A 22419-nucleotide genomic window follows, 5' to 3' on the forward strand; every position below is an offset into this window, starting at 1 on the left:
GGGGGCGCAGGGGCGGGAGACCAGGTCAGTCGCTCCTTCCGCTTAAACTTGGGGGAGCGAGCGGAGCCCGGGCCGGCTGGGCAAATGCGAGCGGGGCCAGCTCAGCGGATGCCCGGTGTAGCGCTGCCCTGGGCCGTCTAAGCGGCCGCTCGGCGAGGCTTTCCCTCCTCCCCGCGGGACGCCTTTGGGCCGGGCCTCCTTCGCAGCCACCCTGGAGCGTCTGCAAAGGAGGCCGGAGGCGCCCCGAGAATCCCTCCGCACCTGCGGCCGCTGCATGGACGGGGAGCGGCGCCACAAGGGGCGGACAGGCCTTCGGGTCCCCTGGAAGAGGCGAAAGACACCCGGCTCCTCCGCGGTTCGCGGGAGCCCAGGGGAGACGGGACGGGAGAGAAACCCGCGGGAAGCCGGGGCAGGGGGCGAAGGGCGGGCGGCGCGTAACGAGGCTGCTCGGACGGGCCCTGCAGGGCATCGCCAGGATCAACCGGGGCGTTTTCTCGGTACCCGGGCAAGAGCCAGGCCCCCTGCGGGAAGTTCCCCTCGGCCTGTCGGGTGGCTCGTCGGGGGCCAGGTGGCTTTCTCCCGCACAGAGTACCGGAGGGAGCAGCGCTGGCTTGGACGGGCGGTCCCGGGGCCTTCCTCTGGCCACTCCCAACCCGGCTCAAGCGCCACGGCTCTGCTGGGGGGGGGGCTTCGACCACCGCCCCAGGGCGTCCGGCGTGGCAGCTCTCCCCTTTCCCCCGCGGGCCTTCCCACTGGCCCTTCGCTGGCTCCCCTTGGCCGAGGATTGGCCGCCCCTTCTGGGCCGGAGCGCAGCCCGTGTGGCGCGAAGCAAATCCTCCCGGGAAAGCATCGTGGAGCTCCGGCTTCTTCCCGGGCGATTTCAGCCCTGCCGCCCCTTCCCAAAGGCGCCAACCGCGAAAGGCGAGGCTTCCCTGCTTGGGACAGAGGCGTCCCGCTAAGTTAGGAGCCTTGGAGCCCGTCCGGGGCCCCTCGGGGCGCCCTCTGACCGGCCCTTTCTCCTGGCTCAGGTGCCACGGCCTTCGGCGGGCCTTCCACCGCCGACTTCGAGGACGGCTTCCTCCGTCGGAAGCAGCGTCGGAACCGGACCACCTTCACGCTCCAGCAGGTACCGGCCCGCTGCGTCCTTCCGCGCGGGGGCCGCCGTGGGGCCGGGGTGGGTCGGGGGGCCGCCCGGGAGCCCTACCCGACGGCGCTGCTTGTCTCCCCGCAGCTGGAGGCGCTGGAGGCGGTCTTCGCCCAGACTCACTACCCGGACGTCTTCACCCGGGAAGAGCTGGCCATGAAGATCAACCTGACCGAGGCCCGCGTGCAGGTAAAGGAGCTTCGGCCTTTCCGCCTCCCGCTTCGGCCCCTTTTCCTCTCGCCTTCGCCTGCGAGGGGACCCACCGGCACATTTGGCCAAAGGAAATAAATGAAGCCGATCTGTCATTTTCACGATGCACTTTAATAACATCAACATAATGTGGAATATTAGATTAGGTTGATTAATCGGTCATTCATAATTAACCAGTGATAATGTTCTACACTAATTTGTCCGTGTCTCTGAGGCACTAAATTACATCAGCGCCCGTCCATTTCCGTGCATTGGAGGGGCGGGGGGGGGGCGCGGGAGGGGCGGGGCGCCCCCGGGGGAACGGGGGGGGGGCAGAAGCTCCCACGGCTCTGGCGAAGCTGCTGTCCGGTGAAGGTGACCGAATGAAAAAAGCCGCTTGGCTTGATCTGAATGAAACGGGGCCCAAGAAGGCCTCTTCCTCCGGAGCCGCTCCGGATCCGGTTCTCGCCAAGCGAGGCTCTCTGGCTTCGCTCGGTCCGGAACAAGCTTTAGCGGGAAGAGCCGTCCGTTGCTCGCACACCGGGGCTCCTCTGCTTCCATCCATCCCTTTTGGGGAAGGTGCGAATATATATATATATTTTTACGCCCAGAAGATACGGAGAAAACGGTGCTGCTTCTCTCTTCATTCTGCCAGAAGTTTCTTTGCTTTTCCTCCTTTCTGGATGTCAGAACGAATGAAATGCATTAAAATAGAGCCACGTTTAGCAAAATGTGTCAGTGAGCAGCTGGTCGACTAGTGGAATTCCGCGCTGTTTTTACGTTGGGCTGGGCTGGGCTGCCTTTGGCCGCGATGGACCTGCCGCTTTTTCTCTCCTGGAGGCCTGCAGAAGCAGTTCTATCCCCAACTAGCCCGAAGACCTTCTTAGGAGCGTCCCTCTCGCGAGGAGCGCTTCGGGTCTTCGCTTGCGGGAAACACGTGGCGATGTCCTGGGCGACATAGGCTGAGGCTGCGTGCCTGCTTCACTTTAAGTCCTGGGAGGAGATGTTTCCGTTGGTTTCTGACTGTCCCGCTCTCGGAGAATCTGGGTGGACCGAAGGGCCCGGGGTCTTTCCAAGGCTCTGTGCCAAGCAAGGTATTGGGGGGAGGTGGGGGGGGAGGAATTGCCGCGGAGGGAGGGGGAATGGTTTCATTCATTCAGGTGGGTGGGGCAGAGTCTTCCTAGGGACGAAGCCACAGGTGCCTCCTTGCCTCTGGGTGCCTAATATCGTTTTTTCCTTAGGGGAAACCAGTGGTGGAATTGCAACTGACAGCAAGAACATGGCAGGAAAACCCCCCAGGTTTCTTAGTGCAAAGTTCCAGAGTTTGGGTTGCCTCAGACAGGGGTAGCCTTCCCTTTAACCCACCTGCTTCTGAGATCAAGGAGCCAAGGAGCCTTCCTCTGCATGGGAAGAATTCCCCAGGAGAACCTGCTTTTCTTCTTTTTCTTTTCTTTTCTTTTTTTGAGGAAAAAAGGTGTAATTTAGCCTTCTCCTTTCTAACCATGAAGAGGTAGAGCCTTGTTTAAAAGAGAGCTCCCTCCCCTTGGCACCCATCTGGCTGTGCGGTCCCTCTCAGGGAGGACATCTCCATGTGCAAACAGACCCCGGAAGACGGAACCAGGTGCTGAATAGCTCCACATCTGCATGCGTGGGCGCGCACGCACAAACACCCACACACACACACACCCCTCTTATTTATCAAGAGCCAAGGGTTTTTTTTTTTATGCCCACATATGTTATTTATGGGGCTTTTCCTGCCTGCTGTTTCTGTCTTCTTTTTATGTAGGTGCTTGGGGTTAAGATTATGCAAAGATCTAATTGTAGGAAATATAATAGCATGCCTCGCCTTCCCCTGGGTCATGTTAGTATCTCTTAAAACCCAATGGCTGAGGAGAGATAATGGAATTCACTGCAGTAAATTGGGGATTGTAAACAAATTATTTCTTCCATAATCAGATTATGCAACCATGATTATTAAATCTGAACATGAATCACTGGTCATGTGCAAGAAAATTAAACTGATGATTATTATTATTATTTGGACATTGAAATCTCCCTTTTGCCAGTACATGGGAGCTACGTTGGTTTGAAGTTTTCCCTCCCACCATTTTAGCAATTGGTGCCTAAAGACTGTGCTGCAAATTGAGATAAATGGGACAATTACGGAGCATTCAGAAGATCATAACTTCTCCCTGAAAGGTGCAAGGGCGAGATAGGGGTGGTGACAATTATAGCATTTAGCCTTGTTGTCGGGTCTTATGCAGGCAGACAATGGAGTTGGGGGTCTGCTTTCATGCTGGGACACCCGGAGAAGAAGCTCTGTTTACACTCTTGCCCTCTGCTCATTCAAATATGATTAATGCGCTGAAAGACCCTGCCTTAATCGAAGATGATGTTGTCAAACAAAAACTAAATACGAAAATAAACGACTTCATCAGACCCTTTCTTCAGAAGCCGGCAAACTGTCATTGCAAAGTCATTAAAATATGATAATGAAAAATAGCTCAATTAAATGTTGTTATAGCGGTGACCTTCATTCAATTAAGGCACAAGGAAGTGTCTGCAATTGGCTTTGCGTTTAACTCCTAAATTTGGAATGCAGATAAAATCATTATTCAGCCTTTGCTGATACATGCAATTAAAAGCAGGCTAAATAAAAATGGAGTGATAATAAGAACAATGATACTCAGCACACTGTAATCATCTTTTAAATGGTGGGTTTTCTCAGCCCGTAACTAAGAAAGCCCCATTGCCACTAATAAAAGCAATAAAAGCACAACCAAGTTAAGCCAAACTCCGTTTAAAATAATCGCACTCCGATTTGCAGGACTGGTTCTTTTAGTAGCAAGAGATTCAAACTACATTTCAGCCTGCTTTTTGCAGACATTTTAAATAATTTTGCAGTTGTGGCCTTATAATTGCATAGATACATGTACGTACATACACACAGGTATATGCATATATGTTGTTTGTTTTTCTCCTATTTTTTGAAGATGATTAGGGCACATGAACGTGACCTTTTCCTAGAACCTCAGCCTTCTTAGAAGATTGTCCAAAGAAGACAAGTCCACCTGTATGATTTTTTAAAAAATGTTCACACAAGGATGCTTGGTGCTTCTCTCCAACCTGATTCAGGTCTGGTTCCAGAACAGAAGAGCTAAATGGAGGAAAACAGAGAGAGGATCTTCTGATCAAGAAAGTTCTAAGGAGGCCGTGACAGAAGTGACACCCCCTGGAAGAAATTTAAGCTCCCCCTCCCCTGCTGACCAGCCTAGGAATAAGAAGGAGAGCCTGGAGATTCAGCAGAGGTAAGCTTTGGCTTCTCGTTGCTCCTCTAGGTGTTGGGTTACCTCCAGGCTACTAGGCAGAGCATGAAAGGTGGGGAGCTGTCCAAGGTGCTTCTAGTCTTCCTCAGTCAAATTAAACATCAAATCAAATCTAACGGAGGCGCCAACGAATGGGAATGAATTGATGTCATGTAGATTTAAAAGGAGGAGCGTCCTATAACAGAGAAGAAGATGTTCAGATGACTCCAACACAAGGTCAGGCTAAGTAGGCAACATTAATGAAGATAGAACTCTATTGTCTGCTTAGCTTTTTGGTCCTGGAAACATAGAAGAAATTGAAAAGAGTTTCTATGGAGCAAGAGAGTGAATCAGGGCATGCAGTGATGCCTAGGGCAGCATTAATGCAAAGAGAGGTCTAGACAGAAATGGAAGGAGAAGTGGGGTGGGGGATTTGGGAGTTGTGCTCAGGAGGGGGTTTCTGAGCCCTTTCTCCAGGCACCAGGGATGGGTTCTCTCCTGGCTTTCCTATAAGACGGCTTGCAATTGTGTTGCACAAGTCCTTTGTGGTTGCACAGAGGGAAGAAATTGATGAGGCTCGACGTACTTTCTCATCCTTCCCATGTTCCTTCATGGGTGGAAAGTGGGGGGCAGGACCAGTCCTTCTTCTTCTATAATGTCTTTTAAAGTTGAACTGTTTCCTTACTTTCTTTGCCAACCGCACTTCTTAAGTCAGATGCTTCTGCCCCTCCTCATCTGTGCTTCTCACAACTTCCGTCTCAACTTTTGCGCAGTGCCCATGCCCACCTTTCTCTCTGTCTTGGAGCATTTGGTGCCTTTGCCGCATCTGGAGGGCTTTCTACCTGGCTCACCAAGGGGACAAATTGGGTGGATACTTTATGCCCCATGGGAAGGTGCCAAATGCGTATAAAGTACATGGATGCCAAGAGAGGCAGCTGCCACAGGGCCTCATGTAGTTGTTCTAAGATAAAACGGTGGTTTTTACTCAGTGGTGGGATTCAAGTAATTTAACAACCTGTTCTCTGCCCTAATGATTTCTTCCAACAACCATTTTGCCAAATTGCTCAGAAAGTTAACAACCGGTTCTCCCGAAGTGGTGCGAACTGGCTGAATCCCACCACTGTTTTTACGGCTAATAACCGAAAGGGACAATTGCATCTTTCACAGTTGACACAGAACAATAAGCACCCGTGCTGACTGGGGAATTCTGGGAGTTGAAGTCCACAAGTTTTAAAGTTGCCAAGTTTGGAGAGCCCTACTCTAGCTCTCCTGTGCTACAATTAAACTGCTCTTCTGGACATTTCAAGATGGGAAACTGCCATCCTGTAAATTCAATCCATTACTCCATGTCCCGCACTCTGGAGAAAGAGAGAGCCTCTTAGTAGATCCCCCTGCAAAAATATAAATAGGCTGAAAAATTAAGCACTAGATTAGTAGCAACAGCCTACCCAAAGAAGAGGAATTAGCCGATCATCTTCCAAAAGCTTAATGGAATCGGTAAGTTACCATTTGGCTTTGAAAGAGGCTTGCCTGAAAGTCCTGCTCTTGAAGAAGAGGACCTGCCTGTCTGAAGTAATGGGACCTGGAGAAGAACTTTAATGGTTGGCTGTAAAGCCCGAGGGGAGACCTAATGGAGGCGCTCTGGTCCTGGGCCATTTAGCATTTAAAGGTCAACACCGACACCTTGAATGAAATTCCAACACACACTAGCAGGTGGCTGCTTTAGAACAGGTGTTCAAAGTAATGTGATGGTCAACATCTTGATGTTCCTGAAGGCGGACGGATAATGCTGAGACCACAGTGGATTGATCCATTCTTGAACTGCTTGCTTGTCATCTTCCCTCTCCCCTCCCCCACTACAGCCTCAGCAGAGCTGTTGGTCCTTCTGGATCCTTCTTCCCTTCCTGTCTGCCGGGGACCCTCCTCAATACAGCGACCTATGCCCAAGCCTTGTCCCAAGTAGCATCCCTGAAAGGTAAGAGATTTTATGCGCACCAGGCCAAAGTCTCCTCTGGCGATAAGAAGCAGCCGCCCCTTGGACTGAGCCGGAGTTCGCTCGTTGAGTGCCATGGAGTTGGCTGGGCTTCCTTGGCAGAGCTGGTGTTTTTGAACATCACGTTCTGACTTCATGGTTAAATGTTCAATTTTATTATTGTATGTTTGGGACCCAACTCTAAATGAAATTAAATTTTATTAATTTTTTAAGATGCAATCTTACTTGGGAGGAGATACAATTAAAATCGATGGAACTATTCCTTCTGAGTCAACATTCATGCTGTTACTATATTTGGCTAAGTGCCTACAGAGAAATGGGTTCTTGGAAACGGAGGCCTGATTTGAGATGCAACCGGTTAAACCATGAGCTGAAAAGGAGAAATCCTATAAAGTCTTGGGAGGACAATTCATTTGCCCCACTGGGCTTAGAATTCTTAGACTATGTGCTGTAAAATGTGCTGGGAAAGGACAAATATCAGTGCTGAATTGAAAAGGCTGACTGGGCCACTCCTGTGAATTCATGTTCTACCTCAGAATAACAAGAGTTGGAAAGGGCCTTGGGGTGTAGGGTCTCCTCCTCCTCCTCTTCCCTCTATTCTATTCTGGACAAATTCTACCCAAAGGCAAACTTACCACATATCAAAAACGTATTTTCGTGATGAAAGTTCTCTGGCAGAGCTAATCACCCTCTGCCCTGCTGCCCTCTCTTTGGGCAAAGCTGAACATGCAAAAGGGCTGGGCTAGCAAAGCACAGGACCCATGGCATCAAGAGGAACTTTGATTCGGTAAAACATTAGATTTTTCCCTCCTTGCCATGTTTCTGGTGGGTGTCTTTCCCCTGCCTCTTCCTTGCTTCTCTTCAAATTGTTTGAAAAATCACCTTTTTGTCATTCCTCTAAAGCAGCGTTTCCCAACCCTGCTAACTTTCAGATGTGGGGACTTCAACTTCTGGAATATGCCTATGCCAGCTGGGGAATTCTGGGAATTGAGGTTCCCACAACTTAACATTGACAAGGGCTCTGAGGGATTTCCCCCAGGAGCTTTATTTCCATCTTAGAATTCACCCGAACCCTTGCCTTTTCCCCAGCAGGCTTGTACAATAGATCTGTCCCAAAGTCCTCGGTCTCCCATAACTTCTGGATACTTTTTGAGTAGCTTCAGGTGGTTTTTATGGCTAGTGTCAGACAGTTGGGGGAGGCCCCACCAACCCCCAATCTTTTCTTGTTTTGTCCCCTGTGGATAGTAGAGGGAAAAAACAAAAGAAAGTTATGAAGTCTGGGGGGAGGGGAGGGTTAGGGAGGGTTGGGGAGATGGGGAAGTTTGGGGGGGTGGAGGGGGGGGAAAGGGGTGAAAATGTAATTGTAAAACTTTTGCAATAAAAAAAAAAAAGAAAGTTACAAAATAGAAAGAGAGAACTATGGAGCAGCAGCGTAAGAAAAGGAAAACAAAATTGAGAGAATTTGAAAGAAAATATACTGGGAGAGAGAAAAAAAATGATGATATTTAGTAGGAAAATGTTTCCTCCCATTTTGATGTTTCAAGAAAATGTCACCCATTTGTTGAATGAAGGAAAATGTCCTTTATGGCCGAAGAATAGTTTGCAAAAGGTAGAGCTTTTCTGCTCCAGCAATGTCGAGCAGGGACTGTGGCCCCCACCCAGCCCCAACTGGACAGGCTGAGGGGAAGGGCCTGACGGAGCCTCCAGGGAAATGCCCAGACGGGGGTGAAGCCTTCTTGAGTGGGGCCGGAGGGAGCTTCCAGCTCGTTTTAATCAGGAGAGTCGATGGAATAAATTGACCTTCTAGTTCCAAAAGTAGCAGAAAGACCATTTTTTGGTGAAGGACCAATCAAAATCATAGTCTTGGGTTTTTTTTTTCCCTCTCTCCCTATTGATGCCAGCTTAGCAACATTCTTGATTGACTTTAATGGAGCTGGAAGTGCCTGTCCTGCTGGGTGAGGGGGCTGAAAGCTGCCCTCCGTCAAAGCCCCTCCGGCTCCCTGCATCTCCCACCGGCTGCTTCCCCTTTTCAGCCTGGCAAGTGCAGCAGGGGTCTGCCCTGGGGATGCCCCTTCCCTTATTTTGTGTCAACAGGATGCAACTCTCTTAGCCACTTTTCTGTGCCTGAAGATGCGAGGTGGAGGTGCATCTTGGATGTAAAGATAGTGGTTTGCAGGGCCTCTTTAGGCCGCGACAGAATGACCGGAGCGAGGGCTGCTATTTCATGCGCGCTGCGTTGTCGGGTTGCCATTTTAACTTCTTTTTATCCTACTTTGTGGACAGCTCCGGAGCTCTGGATTTCCTGGCTTGCCGTATTTGTTTTTATAATCCTTTGCACATATGATAGATACAGACAAGAGCCGCGTTTGCTCTTGGGAAGAGCTCGCTTTAGGTCTCGATGCTTCCTGTATCAAGATGTGACATCAACAGTTTTACCATTGATAAACATCAGTGTGTTAGTTAAAGGTTAGATTAAAGGCATTGCTAAAATCCGATCAGCTAGGTAGTTGTTTGCATTAAAGTCACTTGTGGATTTGATTCCCTGTTACGCACCCTTTTTGCAAAATTAGGGGGGTTTTTTGCTTGTGTTTAGACAATGCACCCACAAGGCATAAGTATTCTGATTCAGAGATCTGCTTTCAATTTGAACACCTGACTTGAAATGGCAAATGGAGCCAAAGCGTTAGATCAAACTGGACATGGCTGAATCAATCGAGGTCAGCCTGATCCCGGTGCCTCGGGTGCAGGACAGCTACATCTGGACCAAGTCAGCCAGATTCAAATGATGTGATTCAAATTGACTTCAAGGATGCGAGTAGGGAACTTCATCCAGGAATTTCTCTCTCTGGCCTCGCTTTGGTGCACTCTGGGGATCGGAGTCCAAACATCGAGTCCCAGGTCTGTAACTCTCCTTAGCTGTGCTGGCTCCCTCTGACCATCAATAGACTTGGTTACTGCCCATAACGAGAGAGAAGTCTGGGATTTAGAGAGCGGCTGAATGATGGATGCCAGCAGAGCTAGGAGCTCATGCTGCTTCTAGCTCAAGTCTCTCTCTCTCTCTCTCTCTCTCTCTCTCTCTTTTTTCTGGGTAAATAAATTAAAAGAAAAGTAGAACAGTGTGTGCTTTTTTCCAATATAATTTTATACACACAGGTAAGTCCCAGCATTATATCCATCCTGTGATTTGTGGGCCCTGTGGCAGTGTACAGATTGCATCAGCCTTTAAGGGGCACATTGTACTATGGCAGGAAATGCAGTGTGCAGACCAGTGTGGTTTTGTAGGATTGTTGTTATCCAATGTTGTCATAAAGAAAGAATGGAGAGAGGGATTCAGACTGTACTTTTAGACAAACTTTCCCAAAATTGATGCTATGGAACAAAGCTGGTGTTTTTTAAATGTAAATATAGATGAAATGATGCTGCAGAGTTGCAGAGATATATTTGCATTTACCTGGTATTAAGCCTGATTAAGCTGAGTGGTGTTTAGCCAGGGCAACTTTAGGGGGCACTCAGGGCCCTGGACCCTCATGGTCACGGGTGGGGGTGGGGGTGGAGAGATGGAATCTGTGAATGGGGCAGATGAGAAGCCAGAGCTTTGTTCAAATGCTGAATATTCAGAAAGAGTTTTAGAAGCTGATTGACTTCAGGAGTTGGCCTCCGTTTATCTTCCTTTCCAAAAAAAACTTCCTCAGTGGGAACTGAAAGGATCATGTCTCTTTTACAGATAGAGGTCAGGGTGGTATACAGATCATTTATGGTGGTAGAGATGCTTATTTTGAACTGATGGAAGTAATGTGTAAGAGGGTTATATTTTCCCAAATATTATATTTTAATATTTACGTCAAGAATTTCCTTCCTCTTTTTTTTAGCCTAGAGGCAGATTCATGCTTAGAAGCAGGGCCAGGCTGGGATATTCCCATGAATATCATAGAGATGGTCCATTGCAGGGATCCAAGCAGGGCAAAATAACCATATTTCTTAGCCTTTTTTTTTTAACGCAGCCTAACTTGCAATTAGATGAGTTTCCAGGTCAGAAAAGAGCTAATTTTGCAAGAGCTGGACTGAGCAAATCCTGCTACAGTCTATCCTGTTTTCCTATTTCCGGCATTGTGCTTCCAAGGGATTGCCCGGCCCAGAAGGCTCCAGAGGGTGAAGAACTCCATGGCCATTTCCCATCAGGCCAGGTCCAGGCCCCAGATTCATACCTGCCCAGGAGTGGGTTTGATCTTGTTTTAAAAGCTCCGCTTCTATGGGAGTGGACAGTTGAGAGCAGGTGGGGGAGGGTGGGGGTCCTGCTTAATCCTTCAACCATCTGCTGTTTCCCTAGGCAGAGGCCCATGGGACTTCCCTCGCTGTAGAATGCAAACTGGAGATTTAATAAATGGGCACTAAGGCTGCAGTCCTTCACTTACTTAGCCACATGCTTTATTGAAAGGGGGTTTCCCCTCTGAGAAGACAAGATGCCCTCCTCCTCCCTTGGTGACCACGCCCAGTTTGGGTTTCTCTTTCAAGTTGGGATTAGCCCAACCCTGCTTAGCTTCTGAGACCAGCCAAGGCAGTCCAGGGACATCCTTTCAGGGTCATCAGAGCAACGGGGGTGGGGCGATTAAAAAAATCAAGATGGCAAATGTGACTACACAAAGGTTCACCCTTATGTTGTGTGTGTGTGTGTGTGTGTGTGTTCCTTTTGCTCTGTTGCAAAGTGGCAGGAGGAATGCCAGTGAAATGCAGAAGTCGGGGCCCAGTGTGAAGTGGTTCAATCCCGTAGAAAGTGTGAATTGGGACTGAATTGCAAAAGGACTATAGGAAGGGGAAGGCTGAGAAAGTGAGCCAGCGCCTGCACCTTGTGGAAGGAAGGGCCCTGCGTGGATTCAAAAGCATGGAAGGCATAGGGAAGGGTCCTGGGAGTGGGGGTCAGCAAGCAAAGCCATGCCCCCTTTTCCTATCTGAGACCGCCCATCTCCTCGTCTTGACAGTTGACGTTCTTTTGCCTCCTTTGTGTGACGTTGCTCCCCCTGGAAAGGGACAGCGTGGCACAGAGAGCAGGTTGGTGTGGATGTGTGGAGCCAAAGGGTTTGCTTTTCCTCACAAAGCCATGGACCCACGCCCACACGTGGTTGCTGATGCTGCTCCAAGGGAAAATCCTTTGCCTCGACTTCTCTCCGCTTCAGCCACTGGAAGACGTGTGGGCTTCCAATCCCAGAGCTCCCCGGCCAAGCGGGCTTCAACTCCACGCGCCTGGAGGTCACCGAGGCTGAGAAACTTTGTCTCACGGCCCTTGTTTTATTGATGCTCTAGGGAGAGACGTGGATTTAGCAGTATAAATGAGCAGGCTTAAAAGCAAGTGCCCAGCGCACTTCCTTAATGGACAGAGGCAATTCATTAATTGCAAAATCATTAATGGAGGCCAACAGGAACCTTTGGTTTCTCAACTCTCAGAGAATCTCGCTCTCCTCACCTGGAGCAAATTGGAGGGCAAAGCAGAATTCCTTGTTCAGAGCATGACTTGCACTGCTGCCCCCTCCCCTCCCCTCCCCTCCCCGGCGGCGGCTGCTCCCTTTCCTTTGCGTGGCTGCTCCTGCTTGGGTAGAGCCGCCTCCTCTCCCCCCCCTTTTCCTCCACCATTGATGGGAAAGTAGCTTTTGCATTATACATCAAAGCAGCCACGGGGATCGATCGGGGCCATTCAGGGCTTGGGAGCTGCTGGGATTGCAGAAGGGCTGCTGGACGCTCAATTGTGGTGCTTCTGAGGGAGAGAAAGGGCTGAGCTGTAAATTACCCCGGATTAATAGAATTTGTCAACTCATCCGACTCTTTACAGGCAGGAATATCATGGGGGGCTCCGAGTGATTTTGGGCAGGCAAAACCAAACAGAAGATTTTCTTCTGGGCTGAGTTTTTATCGTCTTCCTTGAAGGCAAATTTATGTGTTCAGAGAAAGGAAATATTTAGTGTTGGGAGTTGTTTCATGAATTCATAGGCATTCCAGATGCTTTTCATTCAGACTCCTTGCTGGTTGATTCAAAATGTCTTTAGATCTTCATTATATTTTTGATCGTTATGGAGACGCAGTTCTGAATGGATCCATTTTTTCCAGCAAGGGCTGTTGCTAAAGTCTTGGGCTCTGTTTTGTGCGCGTTCAGGAGTCCTGCTGGAACTACAGAGACGGCGAAAGGGAAGTGGGGGTCAGTTTAAAGAAACAGTATTTTATGAAGCTTGATGGCTCATCTTTTTGTTTTGCGAAAGAAAGTCAGTTATCATAGCTAGCTAATCCTACCATAAGTGGAAGCAAATTATAAAAATAGTAAGCCACAAGATGGTTTTCTACATCATGCTAAGCCAGCATGTGGTGGCTTTGATTTTGAACATCATGTTTCAAACCAGCTGTTTGAACAGCTGTGCAGCTTTTGGCTTAGTGTAGGCAGAAAAATTTCATTCAAATCAGCTGACTTACACATGCTATATAAAATTTATAATATAAAATTCATAATACAAAATTAAATTTTAATTAAACATTGAATACCTTTATTTACATGCACATATTTAATTAAGTAAATAGTTGAACACATTTCGGTTCAATACTTTCCAGTTCTATATATTGATCTGCATTTCTTTAACTTGGTAAATTTTGTATATTTGGCAGTTACCCTGTTTTGGGTTTTTTTTAACGTTTTTGCCTTGTTTATTCTTTTGATGCAAAATAAAAAGAAAGAAAAAAACACACACACAAAATAGTCAGCCACTTTTAAAAAGAATATGTTACAAATCTTGATATACTAAATATTATTCACCAGTTGTCTGCTGTGCAGCTTTTTCATTCTGTAATCCCAGATTGAAGGTCTGTAATATCCTTTCTACTTTTGACTAATTATCTTCTTTGTTATCCCCTTGCTTGATATTAATTTTTTATACAATGATGCATTCCAGAGTTTCAGTACATAATTCAAAAGTACACACATATCTTTGCAATATCATAAAACATATTTATGAATTTCAAACCAAAAAGGGATATTAGTTGAACAAACTGATATCGTATATTTTAAGTATTGCCTCATCCATATTGCCCTTCTACAAAATGGTACATTTCAGACATTCTCTGAAAAGTTCAGTAGACATGGAAGCAGGGGTAGGATTCAGAAATTTTAGCAACTGGTTCTCTGTCCAGTTGCTGGGTGGGTGTGGCCATGGTGGGCGTGGCCTACTCGGCCTCCTGCACCATTGGGGTGGGGGCGTTTTCGCCCTCCCCAGACTCTGGAGGCTTTCCTCAAGCCTCCAGGAAGGTGAAAATGGCCTCCCCGGGCTCCGGAAGCCCTCTGGAGGCTGGAAATGGGCCCATTTCCGGACTTCCGGTAATTCCGGTAGGCCTGTTTTTCGCCCTCCCAGGCTCTGGAGACTTTCCTCAAGGAGGGCGAAAACGGCCTACCCTGGGCTCTGGAGGCCCTCTGGAGGCCTGAAATGGGTCCGTTTTTGGACTTCTGGTACTTCTGGCAGGCCTTTTTTTTGCCCTCCCAAGGCTCCGGAGGCTTTCCTTGAGCCTCCGGGAAGGCAAAAACGGCCTCCCCCCGGGCTCCGGAGGCCCGTTTCCAGACTTCCAGAACTTCCAGTAGGCCCATTTTTCGCCCTCCCAGAGCCTCTGCGCAGACCCTGCACTTACCTGGCATCCAAAACTGGCTGTGTGGAGACTCCTGGGAGGGGAGAGGTGGGGTGGGTGGGTGGGGTCAGCCAGTCCTTTTAACTATCAGTACGGCCAACCAGTTTAAAATTAACATCCGGTTTCCCCGTACCAGTCTGAAGTGGCTGAATCCAGTGGTGGGATTCAGCCAGTTCGCACCACTTCGGGAGAACCGGTTGTTAAATTTCTGAGCAGTTTGGTGAACTGGTTGTTGGAAGAAATCATTAGGTCAGAGAACCGGTTGTTAAATTAGTTGACTCCCACTACTGGCTGAATCCCACCCCTGCAAGAAGCTTTAGTTGAGTTAGTTGCATAATATACTTCATGTTTTGTCCTTAATTTACTTGTATGGAATATGTTACCTCCTTATTCCAAAGTTTTAAAAGATAAATACTATCAATTGTAATAATAATGTATATTATAAAAAGTTTGGATACAACTAAACCATGTTTCTATATTGATGATACTCTAGGAACTATAGATGTAGCCGAGACTTCAGGGCCAAACTCCAATCCAGGAAGGGTTTTAATGGAATATACTGTCATTTTGCAGTTTTAATTCTTTCTGTAATATCCCAAGTGGCTTAAAAACCTGATTCGCATTTCTAAGGTGACCAATCGTCTTCCTTTAGGGAGGACAGTCCTTCTTTTGTAAGTTCTGTCCTCTCTCGAAAGGTGTCCTTCTACATGTCCTCCTTTTCGATATTTGAAGACTAATCTGTAAATCTCCGTATTTGATCGATGCCGATCCGATCTGTTGCGTGTGATGTGACGTATTTGTATTTGACATGATGATTCATCAAGGCTCGATACAGTGCGGCGAGACGCGGTTATGAGACGCATGCGCTCTGCACAGAATTGTTTTGAGAGAGTGTGCCGCTTGCAAGAGTGCGCCATGCGCAAGTGGCATTGTTTACTTCTTACCGAAACACGACACGGCACACACGCACGCATTAGACTCATTGCTGCAATGAATAAAATGTTTCTTTTATTTACGATATTTTTTTTTCTTCAATTTATTTGTGTCCTCCTTCTCATTGTAAAAAAGTTGGTCACCTTAGCGTTTCATTTCACCCTCAGTGCGGGCCATAGGTGGGAATGAAACAAGAAAGCCAGGAGCCAGAGAATGGTGGTGGGGGTAAAGTTTTTGATTAAGGTTCTGACTTCTGAGTGGGTGAGCTCCTTGGAGCTCTGGATCTTGAGCAGAGGGAAGGTTGGGTGAAGGGCAGCAGAGTTGGGTCTAATTTAGCATTGCAGAAAATATCCCACTTGGGTGGAATAAGAGGCAATCTTGAGTGAGAAGTCAGAATTGGGAAACTGAGTTTTTCCTCTTGACTAGAAGGAAACTTCACAGAAAATTTTCAGAATGGATGAAATTTCCAGGTAGAATGTGTGGAGATGGAACTGGGCCAATATCAGAAGAGGAAGTGGGGAAATTTGGAATTAAGTCTCCAGTGGATGTCTGTTTGCTATAAAGTGAGTGGCAGGTCCTTCTGCTATTACCCTGTGGGCCTAGTGTCAGATGGATAAATACAAGGCGGAGCAACCAGAATTAAATGTTTTTCTTGACTGTCTAGTAGAGACACCTTGTGGTATGTGGAAGGAACCTGGTCTCCTTTATATGACATGGTTGTAATTGTTTGGGACATATGATCCTATCACCGTTTCTGCGGGCCAAGTATTCAATTTCACAGTCCCCAAGCATGATGACAGGAGAGCCTCTGATCAACTAGGCCCTGAAGTGAAAATCGTGTCTTTTGCCGATGTCCTCCTCGCCTGTCTTTCTCCAGAGTTGTGGGCAGAATGATTCTACAGTCCCTTCAGCTTCCCTCCGAAGAATTTGGTTTCATTTCCTAAGGACGACAGAGCGCTGATCAGAAGCAGCCTGCTTCACCTGGGATTTGGTTCGCTCTTAGGGAACAAAGCAGCGTTTGGCTAACTAGCAATCCCGATGAAATAGGTGGGTTTCACCAGTTTCCTCCCTGCCTCTTTATGTGTCATGTGGGAATTGTAAAGCCAGAAGGACTTGCCACTCAAAGCTCACCTTATCCTAAACTGCTTTAAGTCAGAAATGCAGAAAATCCATTGGTTCTTGAACCACATGTGGGCTGGGACCCCAAACTCATCACTGTATACCCCCTTTAAAAACTCACCCCTCTAAAGATTTTAGGACCCCTCTTGCCCCCTGAAACACCCCCTCCCAAGCCTTCCCATTTTTTTCCTTTTTGAAAACCAGAAAAGGATTATCTTGTCTTGTAGTTTTGCATCCCTGCCCCAAACTCTTAGGAAGGAGAACTGGGGCACCCATGAGGTGCCTCTTAAAATCCAGAGCTGATCTGCCTGAACTGCTCCCATTCTCCTTGAGTGGTAACTGTATAAATGGGATCTTTTGTGAACCGAACTATAATTCAAGTACCTCGAGTCAAAATGTGCTTTTGGCAGAAATGAGGCAGGACTAATTTAATTTTTCCTGTCAGTCTGTCTGTCGCAGATCAATTAAACTGTCAAGTGGATCAAATATTTCAGACTGTATTTATTACATTAAGTATTTATGTCCGAGCTCTGCCTTTCAAGCATGATGTAATATAGCAACAGTAGGTGCTCCAGATCAATTTTGCAGAATTTGCTCTAACCTAATGGAAAACTAATTGTGTATTTGTAATTTAGAATATAGGAGATGGCAGATTCTTGGAACGGATGAGCAAAGGCCCAGTTAAGAGACTGGGCCTCCAAATACGTTTTGTTGCAAGTGTTCCTGGGTGTGTTGAGAAGTTTGGTAGAAGATCTACCTGCTTATGAGGGGTACCTCTCAGTTGGGGAGGAGGGATGTGGGAAACGGCATGCTGGCTTGCAAAGTAATCTCTAGATTAGAGGTCCTAGCACTCTACTTTATGAATAATGCCAGGATATTTGGGATAAAAATGGATTTTGGTGGTGTCTGTGGCATATTGGCCAGAAGAACCCAAGTGACGGCTTCGTTGCCTTATTCGTAGCAATGCTGCAGGTGACAAGGATCTGACTGGAGCTGGTGGTCTCATTTTCTCTAAATTTAATAAAACAAAGATTATGTGAAAGTCTCAACTGACCGAGGCCGTGGGGGGGGGGTCCATAGCTGTCAGTCCACCTGTTAGAAGGCAATAGTAACAAAACAAAGTTAGGCTCTTATCCTCACTCACAAGTGTGCATTTTGTGTGTGGGCTCCTTCAGCTGTGTTTACTTAAGGTGGCAGCACCTTACCAGGACCGTTGAGCTGTACTTATTGCGTTATTTTAGTATCCCACTGGACTTAAAAATGAAATTCAAACATTGCTCAGGCTTTGCCTAACATGTGGTAGAATTTGATTTTCTTAATGATTTTCTTATTTTTTTTTGTCCCATGTTAACAATTTTCTGAAGTGACGCAACAGATCAATTAACATGGTTTATAACCAGAAATCAACTCTGGAGAGTATCAAAGGCATGTAAATAAAAGGCCTCGACACGGGGCCAAAAGCAGCGCCTAGAAAGCGGCTGAAATATTATCCGTCAGGCCAAGCAGAGAGGCACCCGGCGTTATTATGCCCAGGGGAGGGCAGGGGACACATGGCTGCTGTAGCCCAGATGGGTCATCCAGCCTGATGGGTTGGATTTGTGGGGAGGAAAATATAGCAGTTCAAGTTGATGGTTGCAGTAGCAGAAGATTTTAAAGACTGGAAAAGTGACTGGTGTCCATATGTCGCTATTTTTCTTGCTCTCCTGTCCTCCTGCACTGAATCCTCTCATGTGGCATGGAAGAGAAAATATGGCATTGTGAGGGCGCTGAGCCCCTAGTAGTAATCCTACAGAGCAGAACTGAGGGGTGGGCTCAGACCAAGTGCTACTAAAGCCACGGAAAGTATGTATTGGGTGTATTCGGAGGCTCACAGGAACTTGCAGGAGCAAAAATGAGGATGGAAAAGAATTAAACAAACCAGCTAAAGAATTAAAACACATTGATGAAAAAAGAAAAGAAAGTCCACCTTAGCAAACCTACCCCTGATGGATGTGGAGCCAAGCAAAAGTGTGATTAGAGGTATCAGAAAGCAGCCCACTATGGAGAGAGCGTGATCTTAGGATGTTAGGTGAGGAAGGTAAGGCCAACCTGGCCAGACTCCCTGAGAACACACAGCTCTTGGCCTCAGGGCCTAGAGGATGTTCTCTGAGAACATCCAGAAGAACATCGAGGCCTCAGCAATCCTTCTCTTCCTCTTTCTTGGTCTCCTTTGGGCTGGCCAAGATTAAGCATCCATTCCTTTTCATCCATCCAATTTGTTATTTAAGTCAAGATTCAAACAACATATCCTAAATACTCTGATTGCTGAAGTCTATCTGTCTGAGAAGATCTGGTTTGTGCTGCTCAGGCAGCAGAATCTCCAGAAGACTCTTTCTGTGATGATATTACAGGTCTTTTTTAATTAAATGTGCAACCAGATACAAAATCTGCCATTACAAGGGCATTTAGTCCCAAGAGTGTTTGGGCATTAATACAAAAGTTTGCTGGGCTAGCTCATAGAAAAGAAATAGCTGATAAACAATGGGAAATTAAAATAATGGCCAATTCCCCATCTAGTATATGCCGTTCTGTTGGAGCAGAAGACAAAGGACAGAGCCCCACAGACCCACCGCTGAGCCCACCAGAGTCTTCCCCGTTGTTTTGAAGATGGAGGAGGAGACTTTCTGCTTTGCACGCAGGAAGACTCAGTTGGGAGGCCTCTGAATAGGGGTTGACAGACTCCCCCAGTGTTGCCGTGGCTCAGCAAAGATGGCCAGGATTGAACCTGGAGGGCAGCTCAAGAACTGTAGTTATTGTGAACAATAGAACCATTAAGGCCGATTCCCAAACTCAGATCCAGCGCCTGTTGTCCTCTATGATGGCAGTCTGGCCTTTCATTTCCTACACTCGCTCATGTGCCACAGGGGCCTGTGTACATTTTTTATATTTCAGATTTGGGAATTTGTAGCTACTAGCAGAACCCCGAAGGTACGTTGCTTCTTGGATGAGAAGCAAGACGTTTTCAAAGGGGGGAAACCCTCCATGGAAGTTCTTTTGGAAAAGGCACCTTGGGGTCAAGATGGCAGCCACAACCAGGTGATTGAAGCCCCGCCCCTTTATACCTGTCACGACAAGAAGCAGGAGCGTCAGCTGCACAGTTGTGACCACCGTCTTAACCTGGAGATCCCTGGGCTGTGCCAAAGGCAGTTTTCCCCATTCCTTCAAAGCAAGACAGAGCACAGCTATGCCCCCCCCTCCTGGCGCTTCCCTTGATGCTCTATCCAGAAAACTGGACATTCGCTCCCCCTCATAATCAGCAGGCTCCATGATTCCTAAAACATCTCAGCAGAGAGAGAGAGAGAGAGGGAGAGAGAGGGAGAGAGGGAGAGAGAGAGAGAGAGAGAGAGAGAGGGAGAGAGAGGGAGAGAGAGAGAGAGGGAGAGAGAAGGCAGTTGGAGTTCTCCCGCTGGCTTTAGTCGTCAGCTACTGTACATGAGCTCCGCTACAAAGGACTTAACCTTGGATTTAGCAAAGAATAGTTGGCTGATAGAGACTAAAGGGGCATCTGAGGAACAGGAAAAGACTCCAGTATTAGCACTTCCAAGACCGGTAGTTGAATAAGGAGATTTATGGGCACACCCTGGTGAAGCTGTAGGAGAAGATCTCTAGGTAAACCGAAGCCTACGTTTGGGTCACTTAATCTTATCCCGGGACTAATCTTAGTGAGGGACCAAGGCAAAGTCATTTGTCTGAGATCAGTTTCCCAAAGTTGGAGGTTGACTTTGTTAGGCAGCTGAAGGGCCACCTCGGCCAGTGCGGAAAGGGAGATCAGGACTGAAGGCAAAGGGGCCTCTGGGCATGAAATCGTTGCCCTTGTCTTCGTGGAGCTACGCCCGGGTTGGAGGCTGAGCTGCTGTTCTTCTCCAGAGACCAAAAGCTTTTCTGTAATTCAGTCCGTTAGAGACGAGGCTCCATCCAGCGCAGACTCCTTGTCTTGGGGATTCTCTCAGGGACTCCGGAAAGGTTTTTATGAGGCCTCCTTAAAACTCACGTCGCTCTCCTCAGTCCGCAAAAGGGGTTTAAATTCACCAAGCAAGATTTATGAGTTCCACCGTAATGGGTACAAATGTCTGTTAAGGGATCATCAGTATGTACTGTAGGTCTACATAAAAATGAAAAAGTTATTGCTAGAAGAGGCCACGGCCTGCCACATGCTGCTTCTTCCGTGAATCCTTCAGAACAGCTCCTGTTATGTCAGGGGACACTGGCTTTTATAGGTTCCGTATATATTTATATATATTCATTTACCATCTTAGTGCGGTTGGTGCCTGGTGGTAATGCTTCCTCGGGGGATAGAAATGTCCGCCCTCCCTTTTCCAATTGTTTATTTATGTAGTTATTTGTTTTAAAGTAAAATACATGCATTAGGCCAGTCGGAGGCATAATTCACCTTTTTCCCTATTCCGAGAGAGAAAGAAACGTTAAATGAACATTTGTGCTGCCATTATTAATGAGTCTGAAACCAAATTCCAGCAGTGGAATCTTTGGCGTCTCCGAGGGCTTCCAAAACAGGGCTGGGAGTTAGATGTGGTGTGTCCCCATCCTCCCCTCTGCCCTTACGCACTGGGAGGATCTCGTGCAAGTCGCTCCCCTTCCTGCCCCTTTGCTCCCCCTGTGGAAGCTGGAGAGTTGGGAGCTGAAGCAGAACATAGGACGACTTGGAGGTCTTCTAGTCCACCCTCTGCTTGAGCAGGAGACCCTATGCCATTTCAGACAAAGAGTTATCCAGTCTCTTTTTGAAAGCCTCCAGTGATGGAGCACCCATTCACTTCTGGAGGCAACTTCTGTTCCACTGGTTGATGGCTCTCACCATTCAGAAATTTCGCTTTATGGAGAGAAATTAACTTACTTACTTCTTACTATTTACTTTTGTCCTAATAAAGTTCAGCGGAGAGATCTTGGACTCATGAACTTAAGGCATACTGTGGTTTATTATGAATACTTGTTGTTATTGATTTTAAACTAACATTTCTTTGATTTTAACACTGCCTAACCTGGACATGTTATCACCTTGCTTCCCTTGTCTTAATCTGTAGCCGTGAGAGCACGTGGGGTTTCAGGTCCTGGCATCAAGCGTGAAGGAAAAAAAATGCAGGGCTGAACCAGGTTGCGTGGCCAGTAAGGACTTCCTTATTTTAGGTAAAGGTTTTGAAGTGAAGAAATGTCCCATTGCTTGGTGTTGCCTGTCGATTGTACACAGGGCATGGGGACGAAGGAGAAAATTCCCAGCTCTGAAACGTCAAAGGGCAGCTGTAATCCAGACTTTATGGCTCCTGCCGGACATTCCACGGTCTAAGGGAAATAGTCCAAAGTGTCCTTGATAGCCGTGGATTCTGCCCCTGCTTTGCAAATATTTCCCATTCCATTAGAGCTACGATCTCTGTGCGCTTCCCTATTTAAAATGGTCTCTGAACTGGACCAGGTTTTGCTGCTTCTTCTGGCTTGTATCTAGAGAGGTGTGCTATGGGCTGAGTCCGCTCTAGCTCTCGCTTGTGATCCTTCTGGCAGCCGGTGGTTTTGTCTGTTCACCTTTTTCTCTCCCTCAGGTAGCCCTCTGTGCTCCTGCTGTGTCCCTGACCACATGGGCCTCTCCTTCCTCCCCACGTACGGCTGTCAGAGCAACCGCACAGCTAGCGTGGCAGCCCTGCGCATGAAGGCACGGGAGCACTCGGAAGCCGTCCTACAGTCGGCCAACCTTCTGGCCTCCGGCAGTCCCAGCCCCAGCCCGGCCTCTGGGCCAAAGTCGACCTCCGAGAATGCCTTGGACAACAAGCCCCCCTTGACCATGGAGCACAAGGAAAGCGAGAAGAGCGTTTGAGAGCCCACCTTCCACACACAGGGACCCCTCACGCCCTCCAAAGCCAAAATGAAGTCCAACTCCTTGGGTTGTTCTGCAACTGGGAGAAGACTCGGTTGCTGCAAATTAGCAAGATGTAGGCGCTCACTTGTTTTGGCCATCTCTGATCGGTAGCTTCACTTCCCTCAGGTTCCTTATTGCTCTCACTAAATCTGTCGGCACCTTCTGCCATTACATTAGCTCAGTTGAA

At 47.7% G+C, this 22419-nt stretch overlaps 1 protein-coding gene across 1 annotated transcript; it reads left to right on the top strand.

Moving 5' to 3' along the window:
* The first annotated feature begins 274 nt into the window (after positions 1-274).
* Positions 275-22321, top strand: DRGX (dorsal root ganglia homeobox). Its single transcript, XM_087871569.1, has 6 exons — positions 275-959; positions 1029-1126; positions 1232-1333; positions 4469-4641; positions 6501-6613; positions 21919-22321. Exons 1-6 carry the CDS (start codon positions 275-277, stop codon positions 22188-22190), a joined length of 1443 nt encoding a protein of 480 aa, XP_087727695.1. The 3' UTR covers positions 22191-22321.
* The last annotated feature ends 98 nt before the right edge of the window (positions 22322-22419 follow it).

Source organism: Pantherophis guttatus, chromosome 5 (assembly GCF_059756535.1).
Source record: "Pantherophis guttatus breed Tessera chromosome 5, ASM5975653v1, whole genome shotgun sequence".
Classification (NCBI taxonomy): Eukaryota; Metazoa; Chordata; class Lepidosauria; order Squamata; family Colubridae; genus Pantherophis; species Pantherophis guttatus.